This window comes from Syngnathus floridae, chromosome 11 (assembly GCF_059516105.1).
Source record: "Syngnathus floridae isolate MCC-2025c chromosome 11, RoL_Sflo_1.0, whole genome shotgun sequence".
Lineage (NCBI taxonomy): Eukaryota > Metazoa > Chordata > Actinopteri > Syngnathiformes > Syngnathidae > Syngnathus > Syngnathus floridae.
Window position 1 is genome coordinate 14,406,910 of NC_142423.1, and position 24,638 is coordinate 14,431,547.

The window sequence follows — 24,638 nt, forward strand, 5'->3', positions numbered from 1 at the left end:
GAGGGATGAAGTTTTCTGGACTTAACTTTAGGGATGAAAGACACTGGTGCAACTTTTGAGAGGGATCCAAATGGGAAACTGTCGTGCTTTTTGGAGTTGGCAGCGTGACCATGCTCTAAATAGAAGATTCAGATGGATACAATAGCAAAAAAAAAAAAGAATTCAGGTGGACATGTCTATCAGAAGAACTGAAATAATGACGAATGACAGATTGATCACATTTGCATGCCCAACTGTGTTAAAAAGCATATTGTTAGTTCCCATCTAATCTTGTTTTGCAAAGGTGATGTATTTCCCACCTCCTGAAAACCAAGAAAATCAACGACATTTAATCAGAGACATGTTGAAATATTAAACAAGGTGCAATTTGTGCATTTCTATCAGCAAACCATGCATCACTTTGACAGGTTTCAGTGTGCCTGCTACATCAAAAAAAAAGTGTTATTTTGGGATTCAGACTGTACCCGCTGAAGAGCTTACACCGAGTAACATACTGTAGCTGACAAGAAATAATTGCCAGGTGCACTTGTCAGCTCTTGGTGTAAATATCAAAACTCCAAATGGCAGTCTTATGTGTGTCACTGAAAGATGGAGTGTAATATTCATTTTATTTTCAACACCTTTGGCCCCCATTTCAGTAATATCCACAAAGGTTTTTTTTCATCAACAATTTCCAGGTGAAAATGTATTTTGGATGTTTCCAACATAACCAATCTAACGGAAATGTTTGTGAACATGTCTTGTGAAACAGGTCTCACAGAGAAGTCACAAAGGCTTCATCTAGATCTTTTTGTAAACATCACAAAGTTGAATACACCATTTATATTGAATACACCAAAGCCGAGACAGTCCTCAGCGAACATGTCTTCATCTGATCTACTATATCCAAGACAATGTTGTCGATATCAAAGACAGTCAGTCCAGAGTCTTCAAGAAGCCAGAAACCATTTCCAAACAGAATGACGTCAGTGTTGTTCTTTATTTCCAGATCCCCCAAGTGAGCTACGCCTCCACAGCTCCGGAACTGAGCGACAACACCCGCTACGACTTCTTCTCCCGGGTGGTCCCGCCGGACACGTACCAAGCTCAGGCCATGGTGGACATTGTCAAAGCCATGCGTTGGAATTACGTCTCCACCGTGGCCTCGGAGGGCAACTACGGCGAGAGTGGAGTCGAAGCGTTCATCCAGAAATCTCGGGAGGATGGTAAGTGAGTTGAGAGAGCGTGTGGGTTGGGGGGGGGGGGGAGTGGAGTGCTAAAGGTGGCGGCGCAGATTTTCCCTTTCATCAACTTATCCGAGTGGACATATTGTACTATGCTGCACAGGAACATATTAATTAGTTTCAGAACAAGGAAGACGTTGAAAGCCCTTTGATAGAATCTCTAAAAGGTTTCTTATTGCTTTTAAAAATGACAAGGCTTCATATATGCGACATCAATGAGTTACCATATATAACATCTAAAGGGGTTCGAGGCATCAGACATACTCTGCTAGTCATCTTCTGAAGCCTTTCCCAGCAAAAGCTTTGGCAAGAGATGTGAGGTACAACCTTGACCACTCACTCCACAAATGACGAGTTACATACAATTTAGAGTCTTACATGAACCTAACGTTTGCGTTCTTGGAAAATGGACGTTCGGAAAAGCGCCAGATAAAATCTATGCAAACTCTATACAGGAAGATCAAAGGTGGGACCCAAACCCTGCCTCGCAGAACTGAGCGGCAGACTTTACCCAGTACTCCAAAGTGCTATATGCTATAGCACTTTGGAGTACTGGGTACTTTTATTTTTTTCCTTGCGCTCGGTTGCGTCTACGAATGAGGTATGGAATCCACTTGTGTATTGATTAGCGCTGTCTTTTTGAAAAACACATCCCCTTCTGTAAAAGTGCAGTCTTTATATTATGTTTGCAGGCTATGAGAAATGAACCTTGCAGATGATGGAAGATGCTCACACAGTTCCGTTGTTGGAAGTAAAAAAGTAACGCCATTAGATAGTAACTACCCATGTTTGTTGGAATTTAAAACATAATTAATCAAAATCATTAGTTGCAGCCCTAAAATGTTGGAAATAACTTGCACAGGGCCCAATATCCAGAGACAGCCCATCAATATTAGAGAGGTTTTTTTGTGTGTTTGGCTTAGCTAAAAAAAAAAGTCACAGAATGCTGAGGAACATACGTTCTCCTTTTGATGGTCTCCAAAAGAGTGGGTGTCTGACTGTGCACCATGAAAGCGCTCTTGGCACCGCAGCAGCATCAGCACGATACCAGATTGGCAACGCCACAAACTCCTCTGCAGCGCTCCTTTCTGTGATTCCTGTGGAGTCGCCTCCACCAAGCACTTCCAGCACATGCTTGTCACTGTATGATGCAACTTTTAATTCCAGCCCATCACTCCGTTTGTGATTTTGTACAAACAGTATTAAATATGAGGGATGAATCAGGGCTCATTGGCAATTACATTCAAAGTCAATATTTCCTCCCAGTGAGGACGAGTCTTCATTAAAAACTTGGTGTCGAGACTGCGGAAGAAAATTAAGCTTATATTTCACTTTGTGTAAGTGTTTTATAATTCCACGAGCCTGCTTGATTCCATTGTTTAAGGCTTAATATTTACAGAAAGCAGTCCAGTGAATTATGATAGTCAGCTGCTTCAGCAACAACCCCGACGTGACCTGCTTTGAATTCATAGTCTGCTTGCCTCCCTAAAGAGAACGAGCAATAAAAGAGAGAAGAAAGCGAGGTAGGTGCTGAATATGAGAATATATAAAAAGACCGAGTGAAGGGACCGGTTGATTTCTGCTTTTCAGTTTATCATGTCTGGTAAACACCGTGGCCTTGAACACTCTCTTTCTTGGTACATTTCCAGCCGATTGGTATCTATCATGAGCTGACCCAGGATGCCATCCTCTCACTGTGATAAAGTGAAATTACTTCTGTAAAAACAAATATGAGTTGGGAAACATAAGTGGAAGTGTTTGCTGTCCAAATTGAAACAACAAGTTGCTTGTCAAACTTCACTGTATGAGAATGCGAGAGGATAAAGGTAGACTTTCCTGGAAAGTGTGCAGAATTGGATGGGAGCAGATGACGCCAAGATTTTATGCAACGCAATGCAATTTTGGGTGTGAATAATTCTGGGCTTGACTATACGTACATCCAACTGACAATTTGACTTCTATGTAGTTGATAGTTTTAATTCATCTGACCAAATTTGGTTGTGGAAGACTTTACAGTAAGTAACTTTACAGGACATATATTGAGGAAGTAAGACTGTGTTTGTGTGAAACTTTGCTGAATGACATTTTGTCCAAAACATAAGCAATATTACAAACAGACTGAGATTTCTTATTCTTAAATGAATTGAGAAAACTAAATACTGTATTCATTTGAGACTGAGTCGCAAATTTGAGTGCAGACAAGCCTCTCAGAGATGTTGATTACTTTGGAACATCCCCCCCAATAGATGTCATTAATCAACTTAATGAAACACAGTGTCAATAAGACCCCTAACAAGATTTCCCCGGCAAACCGACAGCCCGCTCGACAGCCACGAGAAAGCCTACTAATGGAGTCACTGCCATCTCCGTTTGATGAGGGGGATTACAAGCTTTAGCTCCTTACTTTGGGTGACTAAGTTGATACATGCAGAGAATGCAAAATGAAAAAGTCAATAGCATTACATACTCTATAGAAGCCAATACATGAGACTACACTTCAAGAATGAATATTTGAATACATAAGATTTTCTTAAGAACATCCAACGATGATTAATTTTCCAAAGACACAAAATTAAAAAGCACTGTTTAACAAGAACAGTCATATTTTGTTCCGCAACTCAGCTGCCCAGTAAAATAACTGTTTGTTCATCATATAATCTCCCCAAATACAGTAAACATGTAGTCGCAAATAACCATTCTCCAAATACCTCACTGACACTCATGAAATCAACCATGAAAAATCAAATTATAGGTACCAGGGTGATTTATTTCCAGGGAATGTACGGTCATAAACGAAAGGACAAGTGACCGCTCGGGTGTGGGAATTGATGGCACTCGATGCAAAGATTGGTGTTCATCGAAATGATGATAAATCACCCTGAGGGGGAACAGATTTCAACGTAATATAGCTACTTGAAACAGAAATCAAACATGTAGTGGCTGTCAAAATGGGATTTATTATTTGGCCGCACCAGTACCCCAAACTGATACGGGTGCAAATAGTTGGGACGCTGGTGTCACGATCCATTTGTTGCATTTATTTCTCACATTTATAGCTGCCTCATGCTAAAGCCCTATTACTCTACAAACAAAAACAGTGCAGCTCAGACTCTGGACATCCATCCATTATCTGAACTGCTCATTCAAACGATTACGGTTTTGAAACCATGAATTTTTAAAACCGCGATAAATCTTGAAACAGCTCTTGCCAATATCAGATCTGGGTCACTTGAACATGGGTTAACCAAGCGTTAAGTCAGAATCAGCCACTCGGACCCGCAGCGTAAATCCAGCCTTAGTTTGCTGTTGACGTTCATGTAAATTCTCCGGTAAGATGGCACTCGAGAGATGTCCCTTGTCTTGTCTTAACACAAAGCAATAAAAGCAGATATTTTTAAACGCCGGTCGTAGCCGTCACCCACAGGGACGGATCAAGCGTGACGTTCCGGCTTCCATCCGCAAAGCCGGCTAATATCTGAGCACTGTAACCCTCTCAACATCTTTATTAGGTGGCAAGACCAAAATAACCCCTTCAAGTCCCTTCAGATTTGTCCTGTTGCAATTTGCTTAACAATTAGGCGCCGTGGCTTAATTGGGTGAGCCGACGAGCTGATTGATGATTTGGCTGCCTCGCCGACTTAACGGTGGAGTGACCCTCTTAGTAGGAGATGTATCACACCAGGCAATTTTCTTAAGCAAGTCACACCACGTGACCCTTGATCCAGAACATTAGTTATCATGTCGTTCTGTCGGAAAAAGCTCAGCGCCTCATGTGATGTATGTGGGAATAATTGCCTGTCACCTCATTTCTCATGCAAGGAAAGGTTCAAATGGAGCAAAAGTCGAGAAGCAGAAGCCATAGATTAGGATGTGGGGGAGGTTACGGGAGATGGTGGTAGTGGGAAGGGGGGAGATGTTTAATTGATCCCGAAGTACCCTTAGGGGGATTCAGCACCAATTGGCAGAAACATGCAATGTGAATTGCAACAGATAAGGGAAGCCAAGACAGTATGTTAACAGAGGAAAATAAACAGAAATACTCAGAGGATGATTTACACCTCGTGTTGTAGGCCGAAAAACAACGTAGATTACCTTATTTTACGCTTTTTTTCTGAACCAATTTACACTGAAGAAGGGTTAGGGGAAAAAGTACCACTCCAAATCCATTCAATTCCTTTATTACTCGTTGGAATAATCAGCAGGATAATAAATTCTCAATGATTAGGCAGTACTTTCGGGGGATTATGTTCCCTCTATACCATTTTGATATTTGTGGTGTCTGGCAAATAAATTTTTTTCTCACCTATTCATCCCACTTTTTTTTTTTAGTTTATTTTTTTAAATCAGTGCCATTAATCACATTTTCTAATTCTGTAAGCAATTTTTTTTTAATGATTGAAATCATTTAAACTAATCTCCAAAGATTGAGAAGAAATGTGATTTTTTGTCTGTCTGCATGTGGGCTTGCAGGCCCTTAGAGCCACTTAAGTGTTAGAGCACCTGTAGGATTAGTTTTAAATTAGAATATTGACTTACGAGTTATTGATTACCTCATTGAAAACTGGGCCATCCATCCTTACTGTGGGTGTACGTGTGCGTGTAGGGTCGGGGGGGCAATGATGATGAACAATAATTTGTCACGAGTTAAAGTCAGTGTATAGAATGTGTGTCGTATAGATTTTTCAGTGAAAAACAATCTGTACCGTGTAAGGGTTTTTACCTACCCTAGTTTCCAGTAAATGGCAAGCACCCAAAATTGCCCTTAAAAAGCAGATTTGTCTGTACTTGTGTAAAGTGCGATCCTTCCATTTGCTGCAGACACCGCAATTGAGCAGAATGGTCAATTTGAGCAGTATGTCAGCACGTTATCGCCGATTGGATGTGGCCATCGTATTCGCCTTAAAATACACAAATGAAGTGGAATAACATAATACAATCAAAACAATAGTTTGGGATTATGAGTTCTGCTTTGATGATACATTTTAAAGGAGCAAGTGATTGCGATATCTTCACAAATAAACTCATTTTGCCACGTCCGACATCGTTGAAGTTCAGCGGGGACTCGATTTGGCTTGATGTTTGTCAAAGTAACTTGGAAGTTGAAGGTTAAGATTCAAAACTTTTGAATTGCACATCCTGAATTACTCCAACCTCTGATTATTTCATACTTGATTTGTTGCAGGTAATTCAGATAGCCAACTATTTGTTTACACGCCATCAAATTGTAAAATCTCCTTTTTCTTTCCTTTATATTTTATTTTTTAAGAGGGGAGTAATATTAAAAGAAGTTGATTCATGTGTCTGCTAAAATACAATGACGTTTTTGGCCCCTTTTAACATCCAACTCAATTTTGCTCTGGTGTATTCATAACTCATTCCTTGGCAACATCCACGAGCACCATTGTGATACACTTTTTGTTCATTTGTCGAATGGTGTGCTTGCACTAATGGAGCAAAAAATGCAGTTGAGTTGAACCTAAAAGAGCAGTGTGCAAAGTAACCTTGACGAGAGGAACCGGATTGCATTTAGAGAGACGTGGGGGGAAAAAAAAAAGAAGACACAAACAAGATTTCCATATGGTAATAGGCAGCACAGTGAGATACAAATAGGATTGCTATTATTCCATTAGCACTAAACAAAACATCTGAAAGGAAAAAGACGGCGGGGTGGGGCTGAATTTTACTGATTCCCAGCAGAAACAGGCTGATTCCTAGCCTCAGTTATGGATGAGAATATATTTTGAAAAATGCCGTACTCGCCGTAAGGACGTCTAGGTGTGAATGGCTGATTGTCTTCTCTTGCCAGAAGTCATCTTGGATAGCTAATAAGAATAAACTCTCTCAAAAATGGACAGATTGATGAAGACATTGCTTCGAATGTATATTTTTTAGCATAAATACACATTTATTTCTATTAGAGTGATTTAAATTTGATTTGGAATGTCCCAACTGGCTTTTTTTTTTTTTTTAAGAGATCTAGCTCTAAAAAGAAAATGGACTATTTATGCGTCCTGCTAATTTAGTGGCCAACACAAACAACGGGGCACAGGAAATCCCATCAAAGTGTGAGCTTGGTGAAAGACGCCAGCTCTCATTAAGAGTTCAAATGAGGAAAACATGCAAGTATAATTCACCTGCTGATTAGCAATATGTCTACCCTGCAGTCAGTGAAACCAAACACAACAATTCCGACGCTTGACTTTTAAGATTCAATTTACTTCCTAGTTCTTAGACCTTGCAGTCAAAATCTTCCTTTACTTTTCCATCATTCATTGATCCTACACCATTACCAGCAACCCTAATGTGAAATTGTCTATTAAATATACTCTCAAAACAATGAGACCAAATTCCAAGTACTCATCAGAGTATGGACGTTTGTCAAGTGGTATGCCGCCATGTATTTTCACAATAAATCTTCTTTCAAATGTCATTGTCCTAATTCATCACTTAAATCGATCCAACATATCTATGTATTTATCCTCCGCACTATCCGACAATGTGGCTTCACCAACATCAGCGGCACGATCGATGAACGGGGGCTGTCGGGGGTCAACAATCATGACGCCTGTGTTTACTGAGGCGAAGCATTGTGGTGTGCGGGTAGGGGGTGGGGGTGGGGAATGCAGAATCAATAAGGCGGCTATCATCATTTGTGGGCCTTATTAATGACTTAGCCGGAGGCTGGCGCACGCATAGAACATACACCTGCATTTGAGGAAGCCAAAAGTGCGGCATTTTACGCAGCAATCGTTTGGGGAAACGTTGCTACCAGCCACAGCCTGGGCCAGCCGACACAAGCACTTGGCTCCTTGGCCTCACATTTTGGGCTAAAATTGGGCTTTGGGCCTCCCTTTATGGAATGTGCATTGCCTTCCAGTGGGAACAGATTAGTGGATGTCTTAACAAGATTATTCTGAGTGATTATCGTGTTGAGAGAGATTTTTCGACATTGCTATGCATTTTCCATGCCTGGTGTGCAGACGCCGCACGCTGAGGTTATATAAAATGGCAAAATAAAACGACAAGGCATAACGGAGCAAAGTGGGTTTTTGGTTTACGCCACTTGGGTCATTTAAGGTTGGATTTTTATTTCATGAACAAGATGAGGACTCAAATAAACATTGAGCGTTGACTATGAAAGTAAGCTTCTACTCATGACCTTTTTTTCCTGTGGTTACAAATATTTTTTCCTTGCATGCAAACAATCTTTAGATGTCAAAAGGATTTTGCGGCTCCCGTATTTCCTTTTTTTGTTCAAATGGCTCAGGTCGTCGAACCCCACGCTAGACCACCATGCTGGCCTGGATAGAAATAACAAACGCATAAATCTTTGTGACTTCAAATCTAAAAGCAGCGTTAAAATTGCCGCAACAACTGCCAGCGGCTTCACTCGACACGTCACGTATCGTGTAGGCTTTAATTAAAACAAGTGATAACATGATAAAAAGAAGCGAACAAAAACGCCTCCTCACCGATTATCTGTCACCTCCCTCTAAAATAATTTCAATAAAATAAAATAGTCTTTCAGATGCCATGAAGTCATCTGCTGTTCCTTTTTGGTGCTGTTTCCCCATCAAGTGTCCTTTTGTAACAGAACAGTGTGTGCTTCTGTCTGTAAATAATACATTGATTTTTTTTTGCGAGGCAAAGCTAGCATCAAGAAAAAGGAGAATATCACATATTACACGGATAAGAGAGCAATGATGGGACACCGCATGTATTTACATTCAACAAAAGTGCAGCACATTAGTTTTGTTTTGAAATATTAATAAAGCCAAATGTATTTAAATTCATCGCTCATACCCATCTTGCCTTAAGTCATAATATTGTGAGTTTGACTCCATTATGCACAAAAACAAAACGGAATTAAATGAGTGACGTTTTTTTTAAAATGAATGTCACAAGATGTCACAGTTGTGAGCCCTCGGGCCGGCACTCAATGAAAGCCTCGCTGACAGCTTACTTTTGACTTCACATTATTCCCCTACATTTTCTTTAAATCTATCTCTCACAAAAGGCAAGGAAGGTTCTGAGCAGCATGGGTGGCTCAGAAGGGAACGTAAACTCAGCTTGTGAGTGAAAGCTGGCCACTTTAAAGCTGTACTGTTTTGCAGGGCCTTGAATAGGCTGAGCACGGACGGGTCTTGATTATGGTCTTTATGTATTGTATGATGCCAGGCTACTTTTTCACCTCTGTGGGGCTTGAGCTAATGACAATCCAGTTTCTTAACCCTCCTGTAAGGTTCGTTCCTTACCCTAAAAAAAAATATATATATATATATATCGTAGGTCAGTATAACCTTCTGGATGCTCAGGGGGGAAATAAGACAAATGAACAGACCGCAAGAACAATACAAAGATTCCATCATTTGGCTTAATTGGTTGTTTACAGTAAAATTGGGTCTCTGGCATGCCTGCCCACCCTTAAACAACCAAGCAAATCTTTTGTTTCCTGCCTTCTTCTGGAAATTTGCCTCTGAGCACAACTTTCAATTCGGTTACATACCAGACGGGCTAATTTACATAATAGTATGTATAATAAATGTTGGCTATCTCTCTGCAGTTTAGTAAGTGACCACATTTTGAGGAAATACAGATTTTCTCTTCCAGCAGACAGCTTAAAGTCGTGATAAGATACTTCAAATCCAAAGTACTGGTGCAGGCTTGTAAGTGCAGCGTTATGGTGTGTGCAGAGAACTTCTCAATAGAGCATAAGTGTTCTCTCAGTAATTACCTGAGTATAAAGTGACACACTTAGGGCACTGCGTCGGGCCACCCGCCACCAAAGTGGCTCAAATGAAGGTGGGATGCCGATCCGCAGGTGTTGTCCTTTAATTAATACACTCTCGCCTAGTCACACTTGGATGCTTTCACAGCTCCGGCTGGGACAGCTGAGCCAATCACAGCCCATCACACACACACGCCAAATCATATTTTGGCAGAAAAAATGCTCTTCAAGCTGTTGCCAATCTGCCAGCAAAGTAATTGATGATACATGGTAACGTTTATGGCACAATGCATTTCAATTGGACATTTTTAGGCATGGTTAGCGTGTCTGGCTCACAGTTAGATGATTCTGGGCTCCAATCTTGACTTGATTTCAGACATGATTACTGGGCAGACACTCCGCTGACCCAACTATTTCTCTACAAGCATTCAACAGTGAATTTGACATAAGATGGCCCCTTTAATGATGGCAATGCATCAGAAGTGACAGCCTCTAGATCAGGTGGGAACAATCTTCTTGTGCTCAAGGGCTATAGTTGTTAGAAAATGGGCAAGGTCATTTGTCAGTGACAAATGAATGAATAAAAAATGCACAATTATTTTATTAATTCAGAATACTAATGTATTGTTAAAATTGTTTACATATTTGCTGAGTTGAATATTTAGAAAATATTCTTATTTGATTAGACTAATATATTAAATAAATGAATAAAAATACATGCGCTTTGATTTCATTGAGATGTCGTTGGGTTCTGCTGTTTCGGTTAACAACAAAACATGGTTGGACAACCGTGTTCTAAATCAGCAAGGAAGTCGACTGGTGAGCTGACTGACAATGGTTAGCCAAGAATAACCTCAACAGATTCAAAGGAAAGTGCGCAAGTTGATGCCAGTGCACACGGCAAACAGAAAGGCTGGATCCGCTTAAAGGCTGGCGCACGGCGCCCAGCCCGCCGAGAATCTGCCAGAATTCTTTGTGGGCATTCTGTGCCGAAACGGGCGGCGGCTGGCTGCGTCTCCTGCTGGCACCTTAAGCAGGTCCTCCAAGTCCTGGATGTATTGTGACTGTCGCAGCGGCTGCTCGCTAAGCACACCATCATTAGGGAAGGTAGTTGCACAGTCTGTCAGTCATGGCTGTTAAGAGTCATTTTGTCATCAATCGTGAGGTGGTCTTAAAGTCATCTTGTCATTTGTAAAGTAGTATAATGGTCATGTCTGCAATAAGGAAAGCTATGATAAAAATATTTAAAAAAATATACGTATACATAATATACATTTATATATGTAATATGAAAATAAAAAATATGTATTAAAAATCAAAATAGTTTATGGAGTTGAAAATAGTTTTGCTTCGCTTTGGTACATTTTTTGAAAATACTATTTATTTTCAGGTTTTATTTGCAAGGTAGTCTTATATAGACTTGTTTGAAATAACAGCGGTGACACCACCAGCTTGCCACCGACCTTAAACTTATTCATCAGTCGTGCTTGCTGTGGGTCAAATGATCCCTTCCGAGTATCACATTGTATTGCATCTTTTATTTCCGTCCATTTGACGACAGCAGTGTTCTCACTTCCAGGAAAATTTGTGAATGGAAAACAGACGTAATGGTGACAGAAACACAAAGAGTGAATCACACTTCTATTTCTGTCCTTGATGAAATTATATTTGGGCTCTCAGCTCTAAAGGCCCAGAATGTTCGAAAGGAGCCATTTGAATAAATGTGCTTTAAAACAAAAAAGCTTTGAACTACATTTACACCCATCCACCATGGGGAAAATGATTTGGACAGTGCATCCTTGAGTTACCAATGACCCTTCGAAAATAGAAAACTCAATGTTTGAAAAGAGGAAAGCAGCCAGAAAGCCGGAAGTTCCACTTACACACACGCCTCAACCAATTCCATTTCTAACAGCACCTTTCTAAATTTCTGATTAACATAGCAAAAATGTTTAATAGTATTTATGATGTGTACAGTATTTATATTGGAGCGTCTCAAATTAAAGGGAGGAAAACCTTTGTGCACAGCCTCAAGGTTCACGCCAACACTGACCACCTTGATTTCCGACTAACTTGGCAAATCATCCGAATTGTTTTATGTGTATAAGTAAAATAAAAATCCAGCATCACTTGACAGTGCCAAATTAAAACAAAAACAAGGGAATACATTCTGACTGCAAGAATAATGCATAGCGTGTGATTAGGGACTAATTAGCAAAAAACAAAATACTGCACTTTGTTTCCGCTACTTTGAATTGGAATCCATATCAAGTAACGCCAAACAACACCTGGAGTTTTTACAAATCAAATCAAAATGTTGAGAGCGGCGGGGAAAACAGGCGGGCAAAACAGCCAAATCAATCTGTCAGTTAGCGGATGAAAGCGCCTCATCCTCATCGAGTGGTGATTTGGCCATGATGACAAATAGACGCAGGTCATTTATCTCCCGCAGCCACGCTTGTCTTTGAGAGAGTGCAGAGGATTGAAGATGCGAGAGCAGAAAGGAGAGACAGAGAAGGGGGGGAAAAACATCTGTAAATTATTCAGCATTTTGAAAACACGCCACGCATCATTCTAGAGGTTGCAACGCTTCGCAGAATTTCTATGAAAATGTTCCCCCGAGGTGCGTATTCATTATGTATAAAGCCATGCTTGATGTGAGGCCCGACAAGGCAGCGTAATGAACGGGCCGAGAAGACTTGTTTGGACGTCCGCTGATTTTCGCCCGTGTCTCCTTGTTGGAAGTTATGATGTGGCGGCTGTGTTGCCTATTTGGCTGCTGAGTTTCCTTTGGGAGCTGCCGGGCAACGTGTTGCGATCTAAACACGGACCATTATGACCCAAAAATAGACACTCGAGATACTTTTTTTAAGAACCAGCACCGGCCCAGATTTAAGAGAAATACTTTACATTATGTAGGCCTACTTATGGATGAAAAGAAAAATGTCTGAATCTTTGAAAATGTTTATTTTGATCAAATTGAAAACTCCACACTCTCCTGAAGCTGGGAATAAAACTCAGAGCCTCAAAACTGTGAGCCTAACCATTAGTTTATTGGTTCCAGCCTTCCTGTATGAAAACATCTTCCCCCTCAGCTCGCATTTGACTAGTATCCTGCTTTTGTTCCATTTGGCACCTTTGCGCATTTCCTCATTTTAATCAACGCCTTCTAGTTGAAGGTAACACTCTTGCGCTTCACACATGCCACGGGAGGAAGTGGCAAAACACAATAAGAGGTCGGGATGGATTTAGACATGACAGTTCTCACAGACTTCCTTTCGCACACACATGGCGAGGAAGAGCAAGACTAGAGACTCGTTTGTTGAATAGACAGGTCTGATGAATTTTGTATTGATCTGTGAAGCTGGTGGGGGATTTTACAGGGTGATGTTGGGAACCACTGACATACTTTTATTTTCAGTATATACAGTATTTTCAGGCACCACTGTAATATTTATGGTATTTGCCTGAACTAGCTCGCCAGGTATAATGTATGTGGCAGTAGCTTCATACTGAAATGATTTTTGCCAATTTGCATCACAGTTGGTTTATTGGGTATTGAGGGTGCGCAACATGGCCTTGGGGGGCTTTTTCTTTTTGCTAGTGTTTGCCAAAGCATGCTTGAAAACACCGTCACCGACTATGACACTATTACAGAGTCAATTAGGTGGGCAAAAGTATAAAGCACTGCTGTTCTTCAGGCTTATTGCCAGCCACGGGCGTTATTCCAGACTAGTACCCATGGAAGCAAGGTCAACCACAAGTCAATTGGTTTGATTGAAAGCAACTTGCCCAGCTCCATGAGAAAAAAGAAAATTAAAGCGAACACGAGGTCGCCACACTCGATGTCGTATGTGGGCGATTACAGTACATGCAATTTAAAGTTAATTTCATCATCCTGGGTTCAAACTGCTTTTATTAAACTGTGGGGCTTTTTCTATCCGATTCAGATTTCAGGATAAGCGGTGTAGCATAATAATCTATCTGTGCCATCTGACAAAAAGCCATATTACAATCTTGATTGGTCATCATCAGCCAATCACATGGCACACAGACCCAAACAAGCAATCACACTCGCACATTCACATTGTAACTGAGTGAGAATTAAACTCGCGCTGCCTCCGGCACCACTATACCATGACTGACTCGTAATGGTTTGAACCATTCGAAAGAGAATTTCATTGCAGTTGCAGGTTCCTAAAAAGAGCAGATGTAACTTGTTGTATAATACTGAATTGGCAGCATGGCAGTTCTGGGTTTGATTCTCTGCTCAGGCCATTTTCTCTGTGTACTCTGTTTTCCTTTCCCACTCCTTTCAATTATTAATAACCTACAGCATACTTCCTATGCTCTATATGTTTGATGCTGATGCCAGATTGCGTGTCTAAATGTGCTCCGCGATTGGCTCAGAGTTTTTGCTTCAGAGTCAGCTGGGAATAAGTGAGATTAATAGAAATTAGTGTGTGCAAAGCAGAGATTCATCTTAGCTTTTCAGTGAATCTTTGTATCAAAAAGTTATTTTATGGTTTACAATCCTTTCTCTTGCTGTACGCTGTAAACCAATCCTTCGCCTCAAAAGTAAGGAACGCACCAACTTCAGTATCATTAGTATTACGGTCATGCTGTTGAATGTTTCGGCGATGTTTCTGTCTGCACTGCACACTTTTGCACATGTTGTTACAAGCTCAAGGCTAACCGTGGTGGTGGAGGGGGGTATATTCCGTGGAAATCTCATGTTCCACTTCTTCATTATTTACTTGAATGGCTCCAAAGACCAAACACATGCACACAAAGAGGTGGCAAACAAACAAGATGGGGAAATGTGTACAATTGGGAAAGTCAGTGAAGCGCAGCAATGATAAATGGGCTCTTTAGATCTCACACTGGTGTATTTGGAATGCTTTAATTGAACATGAGCTAAGCATGGACACAGCAAACAAGATGAAAGCCTCACGGGGGAGAATATGATTGCGTTTTTTTTTTTCTCAAGAACTATGGGTTTTTTGAACAACATCAATGGCAGATGGCATCAATGGCAACGTCAAATCCACGCAAGTATTACTTGTTATTGGGGAGCATTTGAAGAGAAAAGGGGAATCATATCCAAGATAAGATTAGTTCAAAATCTCCTCACACACAAATATAAAACTCTTGAAGCATAGCAACAAACTGAAGTGACATGTCTTAGTATTGTAAATGCACTCGGAAGGTAGCTGCATCGCAGCCTCACATCTTTTCTGGTATCAAGAAAAAAAAAGAAAAAACCTTCCTGCCTTCGTCTTTACCTTGATGAATACTTCGAAATGAGGGCAACTTCAACGTGAACTTTCATGACTTTCTGCAGTTTGTCGAAAACAGTTTGCCGTTTGAAATGCCGTTCGCCCGCCAGAGTTCATTCGCGAGCCGTGCGGGATCGGGACTCTCAGATTACCGTTTCATAATCAGCCTCATTAATCCAGTAAGGGGATCTTTATTGTGGGTACAGCTGTAGCCGCGTAGATTCTGGTGAGGCATCATTAAAAGCAAACTGGGCAGTTATGATGTAGTTAGGAGGGGAAATAAAAAGACGTTTTTTCTTCAATGGCGCCATCTCATAGCCGTAAAGGCGGCATCTTAAATTAACCTTGATGGATAACACCTAATCCATGGAACTGGAAAGTGAGGTTGGTTGAGCAGACCTCTGGGAAGGTCTCCTAAAAGCTCCTGTATGATATAAATTCATTTTCAGAATGCAGTAATCCTATTTGTGGTTCCCTATCCACAAATTCACCTATTTTCCTTTTCTTACTCCTGTGGAACTTTTCCCATCTATTTGGTTCAACTCATCCGTTGTGCTCTATTTGAAACTCCTTAAAATGTTCAAAACGATGATAAATGTTGCAAGAATAGGAAATGAGTGGGGTAATTGTGTCAGGGAAATTTCCATTGTCAGAATGTAGAATGTCTTTAGCAGTCATTCTTTAAGGTGTATATCTACTAGGACTAAATTTAATCAATGGCTTAATTGGCATGCAGTTTACATATTACCCCAGGTTAGCTCACAGGTACCAATTAAATTCCCAGTTCCTCCCAAAGTTTCTGCAGTGCAATTGTGCCTTGAGCAATCGCGTTATGTCTACCTGCTCTGATATAAATCAACAGTTTTAATTTTGTGTCTCCCTGGCTGCTAAAAGTTCAACTTCGCTAATTCCTGACGTCTTCTTCCAGGACAGGAAATTGGTCTCTTTCTGCTCTTTTTTTTTTGCCAGCTGGATGAGGAAGGCTGTGATGATTACTGAGAGGAAATTAATCCAAAATGTTGCATTTGCCGGGGCTGAAAAATCAAAACAATTAGCTGACAGATGCTTAAAAGCTCTGCAGGACTAGCAGGGGGAACTCCAAATTTCATTTGGGTGATAATGATCTGTGTGTTTGTCATTTAATGGGGACATAATCCACAATGATTCATAATCAAGTGAAATTTCAAAAAGCAATGAGTGCAAACAACCTAAGGCAGAGAGTTATCCCTCATCGTATTTATTTTTAAACGATTGCTCCTAAATTGAGAGACGCGTACCGATTTTTAATATTTTAACCGATTTGTCCAAAAATGTGAGTGACACTCCACTTAGAGGAGAAAAAAAGTGAATTATGTGAGTGGTGCACTCCAGACGACGAATACTGTGGGCAACACCCTGCACAACAATATCACGAGATTGGTGCTAAATCTATCAAATGGTCTCAATTCACGGTCTACTGCTAAATAGCGTTACTGAATTAAAATAAAAGGACAAAAAACCCACAGAAATCAAACATACAGTCATTGTATTGTTAGCTGTAGAACACAAATGTATTGCTCAAACAGGGTGGAATTGACATGACTTTGACCTGAGCTTACTTGGCATTCGAATTCAATATCATCCAAAATCAATAGAGCACTTTTCTTATTAAACCCTAAAGCTCAGTAATGAAGTGTTCAAAAATGGTGGCTTGCATGGAGGGGACAAGTACTGTTTAGAACTTTGACCCTGACCATGATGTCTGCTGTTAGGATAGCGACCAGTTTATCGGTCTGCTATCAAAGCGCTGACGAAAAATCGTGATTTTGCCTTTCTTCGAATCACAGCATGGCTAAAAATATACAATGGAAACATTCAAGGTGTCGTCTTCATTATAAACACAATATGAATAAGAAAAATAATTGGGACAACGGAACATATGGAGTTACTTCACGCTTTGAAAAGCTTCTACTCCTTGGGGCAGACTCGACCAGGATTTGGAGTGTCTAGGATTTTGTTCTCCCTTTACCCACAAGAGGTATTATTCCAACATGCCATTTTGTGAGAAAGTGCACATCACCACATGAGTTGTGACATCAAAGTGTTTAAGAAGTGCACGCATCCGTTCAAATATTTGCCGTGGTGTCTGTGTTTAGTCATCCAGGGACCTCCGCTGTCTAGACGCCAAAGTGACATTTGAAATAGATTTTGTCAAGATGACAACATGATAAAGTTACAAAACAGTTTGTTACTCTCAACTGATCCCAAGTATACATCGCCGGGGGTAAATAATAACATGAATCAGATGCAATATAATTCAAGTGTGTTTCAGCAACACTGGCTGCCTGAACTGTCCTTCCAAAACATTTTCTGTTCAGTCTATACTCATGGATTTCCTGTTTTGCATTAAAGGGGGCGTGTGCATCTCCCAGTCAGTGAAGATTCCCAGGGAGCCCAAACAGGGTGAATTTGACAAGGTCATCAGACGCCTACGCGAAAATCCCAACGCCAGAGTAGTCATCATTTTTGCCAATGAAGATGACATCAGGTAGGTGGCAAAACACACAGAGACGCAAAAGATCCACTGCCAGATGAATTGCAGAATGAGCCGAAGTGGGGCTGACCCTGTTGACATTTTCTACATATTGCCCCCTTTTGCAGGCGGTTGCTCCACGCTGCTAAAAAAGCCAACCAGACGGGTCATTTTATCTGGGTGGGCTCTGACAGCTGGGGTTCCAAGATATCACCAGTCCTGCACCAAGAAGAGATGGCAGAAGGAGCGGTCACCATCCTACCCAAGCGCCAATCCATCAAAGGTAAAGACAGTCTTAGGAGTCGTATATTGGAGACCCTATTTCCGCAAATAGTAGCTGGGGGACTTTATTTACTGGAGAACGCTTTAATAGGATTGTTTATTGTGGAGAGATGCAGCAAAAGGTCAAGAAACAAGCCAGACTGTCCAGAACCAATAAGTCATGTCGCTCCTCCAAATTTAAACATGAACCCACTGAACATTGTGGAACAACCACATCTCACCATCTACTGGAACGCTGGACTTTAAAACCAAATAAAAGTCATATTAAAAAAGACCTTTCTGCTATGGATACCCAAAGGAGACAAATCACTCGATTTTCCACATTTTCTGGATCAATGACTACCGCATGTGGAACAAACGCAATGCATTCACTTTGTCCCTTGAGAGAGGACGAGTTGTCGATTGTGTTGACATTTTGCTTGGGGATTTGCTAAAGAAATTGGTGGTAGGCTTACAAAATGCACTTTCTCCAAAGCATGCTTCAAAATGCACGCAACTCCGAACTTAGCATTCGCACGCTACGTATGACCGATAACACCGAATGTGTCCAGGCTTCGACCGCTACTTCATCAGCCGTACACTGGAGAACAACAGACGGAACATCTGGTTCGCCGAGTTCTGGGAGAACAACTTCAGTTGCAAGCTGAGCCGACACGCCCTGAAAAAAGGCTCAGGGCTCAAAAAGTGCACAAGTAAGTAGTACTTTGTTATTGATACCTGTTTATGATGTTGGTTAAACATTCAAGTTAAAAAGCAGTCTTCACAGGCAAAAGCTAATTATGAAAAAGGTTAAACAGCGACCCACTGAGTCTCCTTCCACGCTGCCCCGCGGCCACGCAAATGCCAAATCACCCGCTATTTTCCATGCAGATGTTGGTATTTTAGAGCATTGTGTGATGAGTGCAGTTGTGATGTGGAGTCTATAAACACATGCTAACAATGACATTTGTTTCAAGTGGACTGCCTAAACCCAAATTGCTTATTTTCCTATTTGTACTTTTAGGTTAATGCCAAGTGGACACGTAATGTGGCAGTCGGAAACTTCTTAGTTGATCTTATTGCTAATGATTACGATTTCAGGTTCGGCACGCGCGTATACAGATAAAGTTGAGCATTTTTTCAACAAAAGGCCGAGTGTCCAGATTGTCCAGATGGATGATCCAGAGGTGTGAGGTTCCTCCCAAATTTGTTTCAAAACCTAAATGTGAGACATGTAATTCAATTTGGTCTCATTAAGAAGAAAGATGTTGGTACGTTGAACAACCTCCACAATGACGTAGGTTGCAGCATGAAGTCAATTAATCTCCAAACCTGCAGAGTTGTACAATTTCCGGCAGCCAGCAAGGCGCTGAAGGTGTCCGAGTGTAAATGGATGAGCAAGTACTTGAGAGTGATTGGAACACGGGGGAAGGTAAGGAACGAACCAATGACCGAGCTTGTGTCTGGAGGTGTGCACAGCAGCTTGACAACTGAACAATGTATCCTTATGAAGTTGTTCAGCCATTAATGTGCTTAAATCCTGACACGTCTCTTCACTACCAGCTTTTCTACTCAAATCAAACTCTGAAGTATGAATAAAGTCATGTACTATTCATCATTTTGGATTTAGGGAAGAAAGTATGTGTGTGTGGTGTGGGTAGACAAACTCAGCTCTATTAGTGTGAAGTCACTGAAGGACACCACATGGAAAGTGAAAAATCAACCACTGAGGGCCTCCAGAGAGGGAACGCGGAGGCTTAGCGGCGGAGGGGGGGGGCGGGGGTGAGATGACACTGATACATAGACTCAGTTGCAGTGACCTATGCTGGCAAGCCACTGGGAATCCTGGTGGGCTCCTCCGGGAATGTTGGCGATAGCAACAGCATTCCACTACCACTATAGCCAACATGTCAGTTAAGTTGTATGTACTGTATGCAACCCACGCAAGTACATGCAAAGTAGACATTCGAAAATTCATATCTATAAGGAAGACCACTAGGGAAACACGCTCTCTGGTTTTACAACAAACCAGACTCGGTCGGGAGAGCTCAAGAATGAAGCCGCATAAGTAGAATCTCTCCTGTCGCTCATCTCAGCCGTTACAGCTATTTTAGCGTGGAACACGATTCTCACCTTTGCTTCAATGGGATGGCCTGTCTCACAACAATTGTTGGGGGTTAAAAAGTGACAACCCTCTGCAGAGTGGAGGAGCTTTGACATCTCTCTTTGCAGGGAAAAAATACTGAGAATAATCAGCGTCCTTCTTGGTTCGTGATGAAAGGATAAGGAGGGCATGAGCAAATGGGTGGACCAAAAAAACGGAGATGTGTTTTATCTGTTTATGAAAGAGATGTAAAATTGATATTGATCAATGTTGAAAGGGGAGGTAAGGCTCAGCTCAAGCACTTTATTCATGCTGCTTATTAAAGATGTGTGAGAGAGAAAGTAGCAGGTAGAGTAAATGCGGTTTCGCAAAAAAAAAAAAAAAAAAAACATTCAGTGAAGGTGGCTGCACTGGAGGGGCAACCAGAACTTTACTAAATTATTTAATTGACTTGTCTTGTATGATTAAATTATAGAACCAGGAACCCACACCAGCCAATTGGGGGGCCGGGCACTTTCAATTTAACAAAGAAATTTGTACCTTTTCACCTAATTACACAAAACGCAATTTTTTCTACAAGAAAACTACATGAATCAAATTGAGCAGGGTTGGTCCAATTTTTAATCCAGAATTTTTAAAGGTATATGTTGCTATTCTTAAATAATACATTTGTGTCCATACTCTCAACAGGCTGCCATTTCACAATTTATACTCAACGACTTGAGACCAAAAATGGATCAATCCAGACATCTGGACAACCTTCCCATTGTTGTTATTGACACAAAATCCACAGCAGAGCAAGTTAGTTTTATATCGAAAACTCCCTGGTCTTTTTTCACTCCTTTGAATGAGACTCCAAAATAATCCTCAGTGGCCTTGAAAGGCAGCTTCTGAGAAAAAAAAAAAATAGCGTCATGAAAGCACCAGATTGGAGAGCCTCCACGAGCCCACGATGACTTTAAGGAGCAAAGTGTCCTGAAACGTCGATAGAAAGTTAAGCGTGGGTGGCCTGTCGACGGACCCGCCGGAGCGCCGTTGCTCTACCGCCCACGCTCCTTCACAGAATCCCAGAGGCTTCTTTTTCTTCACGTCAGCCAAACTGTGACCAATCCAAGTCCCCGTGGCCCTTTAATTACTGCAGCCGTACCCCCTCGACGAAAATCTCAAGGCATGATCGTTAGAATGGCGAGGAGATGAGATGGGGTGACGGCTGCTGATTTGGGAGATTGAAGTGGGGATTGAAAATGGTGACGCCGGTTGAATGGTAAACAACCAAACGTTAGAAAATGCAGGAATGAGCACAGCCATGAGTGCATAATCCTACCAGAAGATATTTTGCTTATTTAATGACTCATTTGTACTAATACAAAGTGAACTTTTATAATCAAGATAGCAAAGGCCACTCCAGCTAAAAGAAAAATTATGTGTTATTTTATTCATGTATGCTAGTGAAGGAAGATCTGATACGCGACTTTAGGTGTCCGCAAGCACACGATGATAAAACCACTTAACCTTTGTACCGTGTGCACGAACATGAACGGTAAGAAGTACACAGATCAGCCGTGATTGGAAACATGCGTTGTTAATGTTAAATATTTTCTTTTTTATTTGCAAACACTTTGCCCTGTGCGATTATAGCTAAAAATATAGATTCATGTATAATTAACTCAGAAATATCTGAATGCTCCTTTACAACGGGATAAACTACTTTCGCATTTAAAATTGTGGACAGTTTAGTCTTAAGTGAACTGAACTTATTTTTGGGCAGAAGCTAGAGTACCCCAAACTTCAGAACCACGAGGCAGACATACAAACCACTTGTGCACTGTGTTGCTTACATCATTAGAGATCATGCAAAAAAGCAATCTTATGTTTCTTGGTCTCCAAGGCAACAACGGCTGTGATTAGCTGCCTGAAGAAGAACAACACTGATGACACCAAAGTGTTTTTGGGGAGAAAATATCTTCAACTCAAAGCAGTCAGAGAGCTCACACATTAAAGAAAAAAAGCGGTGTGCATTAGTTTTTTCCAAAGCGTTGGCTCATTGGAAATAATTGAAAAGAAAGCAAGTTGTCCACCTGTTGACTGACAATTCCATTCTGAACTGCTGCATTAGTAGCTGCAGCTCAGCGATTAGCTCGTCGTTGCTAATTATTCAATGCTTAATCCAGGCGCCTTTTGTCAAATGGCTCGCGGCAGGCGTGACTACGTAGGGATTGGCGGCATGGTGACGCCTCTGCTCGGAGCCCACTGTGTGCACCTCCTAAGCAATTAATCATCCCCACAAAAATAAAATAATAATTTAACATGAAAAAAGCTTTGCAACAGCCTGGGTCAGGATTAATGAACTCCTACCACAAAATATTACATTGAGTGGATTAGCTGCGCAAATGTATGTCCACATTTGCTGCGTGCCTAATTTCTCTCACTCCGGCTCCGTAAGTGAATTTCAATCCCGACTGTGGCTTATACGATCCATTAGAGAAGTTAATGAAAAATGACAAGTACACAGTAGGTAAAAGATAATGGCAAATGAACATGGAGACTTTACCGAGTCATTCGCAGGCAAATCCATGTAATCCTTCTGCGGAGACAGAAAAGAGATTTTCCTCCTTTCACTGATAAGATTTCCCGCAGGACCGAGAAAAAAAAAAGAAAGAGAACACCCTTCGACCTGCACTCCACATATTGGAATTGATTCTCTCGTCAGCAGCCCTCCACATATTTAGCTGCCGGCTAATTGCGACAGGCAAGGCCCTTTCTGTGTGGTGGCAAAAAGAGAAGCCGCAGAGGGCCCGATGCAGGTAGCCCATCATTCTAAGCAGGGTGGTGCGGAATTGTGCTGTCCAAACCACTCTGCTCCACTAAGTGACACAGCAACAAATGTAGTTGGTGAGTATAGGCTCAAGATATTGACTTCAACTATTGGCTCAGGTAGAAACACACATTTACCTGTAGTGAGGAAATAATGGTTGTCTTTGTTTTGTTTGGACAAAACTATTAAACCGATTTTCAAGAAAGCTACGAGGAAATACTGTACAGTGCTGAACACGTGTAAGATCAGCACAATTTATGCCATCACATTCACAGCATTGTTATTTTTTACGTTTCTGGAATAGTAACGTAGAATTCTGACCTCTAATGTGTTTTTGAAAGCTAAAACACAATAACTATTTTATCCACAACATTTGTACTTATAGTATGCCAAAAGGTTTGGGGGTACACGAGCCAAAAAAGGGTGGGTACCACTGACTTAGATAAGCAAAGGTGCCCTGCTGGAGGTATACTACATTCAACTAAAAGCCGCAGCATATCTCTAAAAACAACACCCAATACTATTGATTTGTTATAAAATGTGAACTTTACCAAATGATGCCATAGGAGGATTTGGCCCGGCATTAACAATATAAAAAAACATTAAATAATGGAGGTGTGTTTATTAATTCACGCCTGTCTTACAGATCAAGAGCGGATTGGGAAAGACTCCAACTATGAGCAGGAAGGCAAGGTGCAGTTTGTGATTGACGCTGTTTACTCCATGGCTCATGCGCTGCACAACATGCACCAGGAGCTGTGCCCGGGTAAGGTGGGTCTCTGCGCCAAGATGGAGCCCATCAATGGCACACATCTGCTCAAGCACATACGCCGCCTCAACTTTAGAGGTAAGTTGCCATGCCACCTTTGCAACCTATGCCTAATACGTACTAGGGTAACCAACATCTGGTCATTTGGTAGCAGCGTCTGCATTTGGATCTGTGTTTATCTTTATCAACGCAAACTGTATAACATATAAAAAGATTGAAGATTTTGCTTTCTTATGACCCATCCATCTCTCCATCCATCCATGAAAAATCCGCCATCCCCAGCTGACGACATAAGAAGCAGGGTAAACCCTGGACCCGTCACCAGCACAATTTAAAGGTCTCACTCCGACAAGATCTTCGTATTTGGGGGATTTCCTCCATGTTAAAGTAAAAAGAAGTCATTTTTTAATAATACCTCACCCAAGGGGCTTAAGTGAGCATTAGCACATGCAGGCAAGAGTTCCACTATTAAGAGTCAGCCTTAAGCGTTTTGCAATGCCACAATGATTTTAAATGTGTTCATGTCATCACCCTCTATTATATAGATTCGTTTTTGCATTCCCTCCTGCCAGCTCTCAGTCACGTCCACATACGTGACACGAACATTTATTGTTCATTTATTGCGCACAGAAAATCCCCACTGATTTACATTTAATTTTATATAAAAAAAAAAACGGTGCAAAGCAATTGAAGACTATTATTCTTTCATACAAACTCTAATCTGTGTGTGTGTGTGTGTTGGGGGGGAGCAGCGTTTGTGTCGATAAATTATTCATTTGAAGTCGTGCTCTCTGTGAGCTATCTTTTTCCTTTCGATTCTAATTAATATCTACTTGTCGCTTTGGCAGAATGTCAATTAAATGTTTAATCCATAACTGTGAAAGAGTTTAAAAACTATTGAAGCAAAGAGGAAAAGCCCCTTACTGGGAAGTTATTTGAAAAGTCTG

General features: G+C 41.1%; 1 protein-coding gene and 1 long non-coding RNA gene across 2 annotated transcripts in view; one reads left to right on the forward strand and one right to left on the reverse strand.

Annotated features, from left to right (window-relative positions):
• Positions 1-24,638, reverse strand: part of LOC148391329 (uncharacterized) — a 131,975-nt gene that overhangs the window by 47,436 nt on the left and 59,901 nt on the right. The window lies entirely within an intron of this gene.
• Positions 1-24,638, forward strand: part of LOC148391330 (metabotropic glutamate receptor 4-like) — an 87,568-nt gene that overhangs the window by 45,333 nt on the left and 17,597 nt on the right. The window contains exons 3-7 of the mRNA XM_088389269.1: positions 989-1,205; positions 17,622-17,757; positions 17,871-18,025; positions 18,576-18,716; positions 23,569-23,769. Coding sequence (XP_088245395.1) covers positions 989-1,205; positions 17,622-17,757; positions 17,871-18,025; positions 18,576-18,716; positions 23,569-23,769 — 850 coding nt within the window. The remainder of the gene's footprint in view (positions 1-988; positions 1,206-17,621; positions 17,758-17,870; positions 18,026-18,575; positions 18,717-23,568; positions 23,770-24,638) is intronic.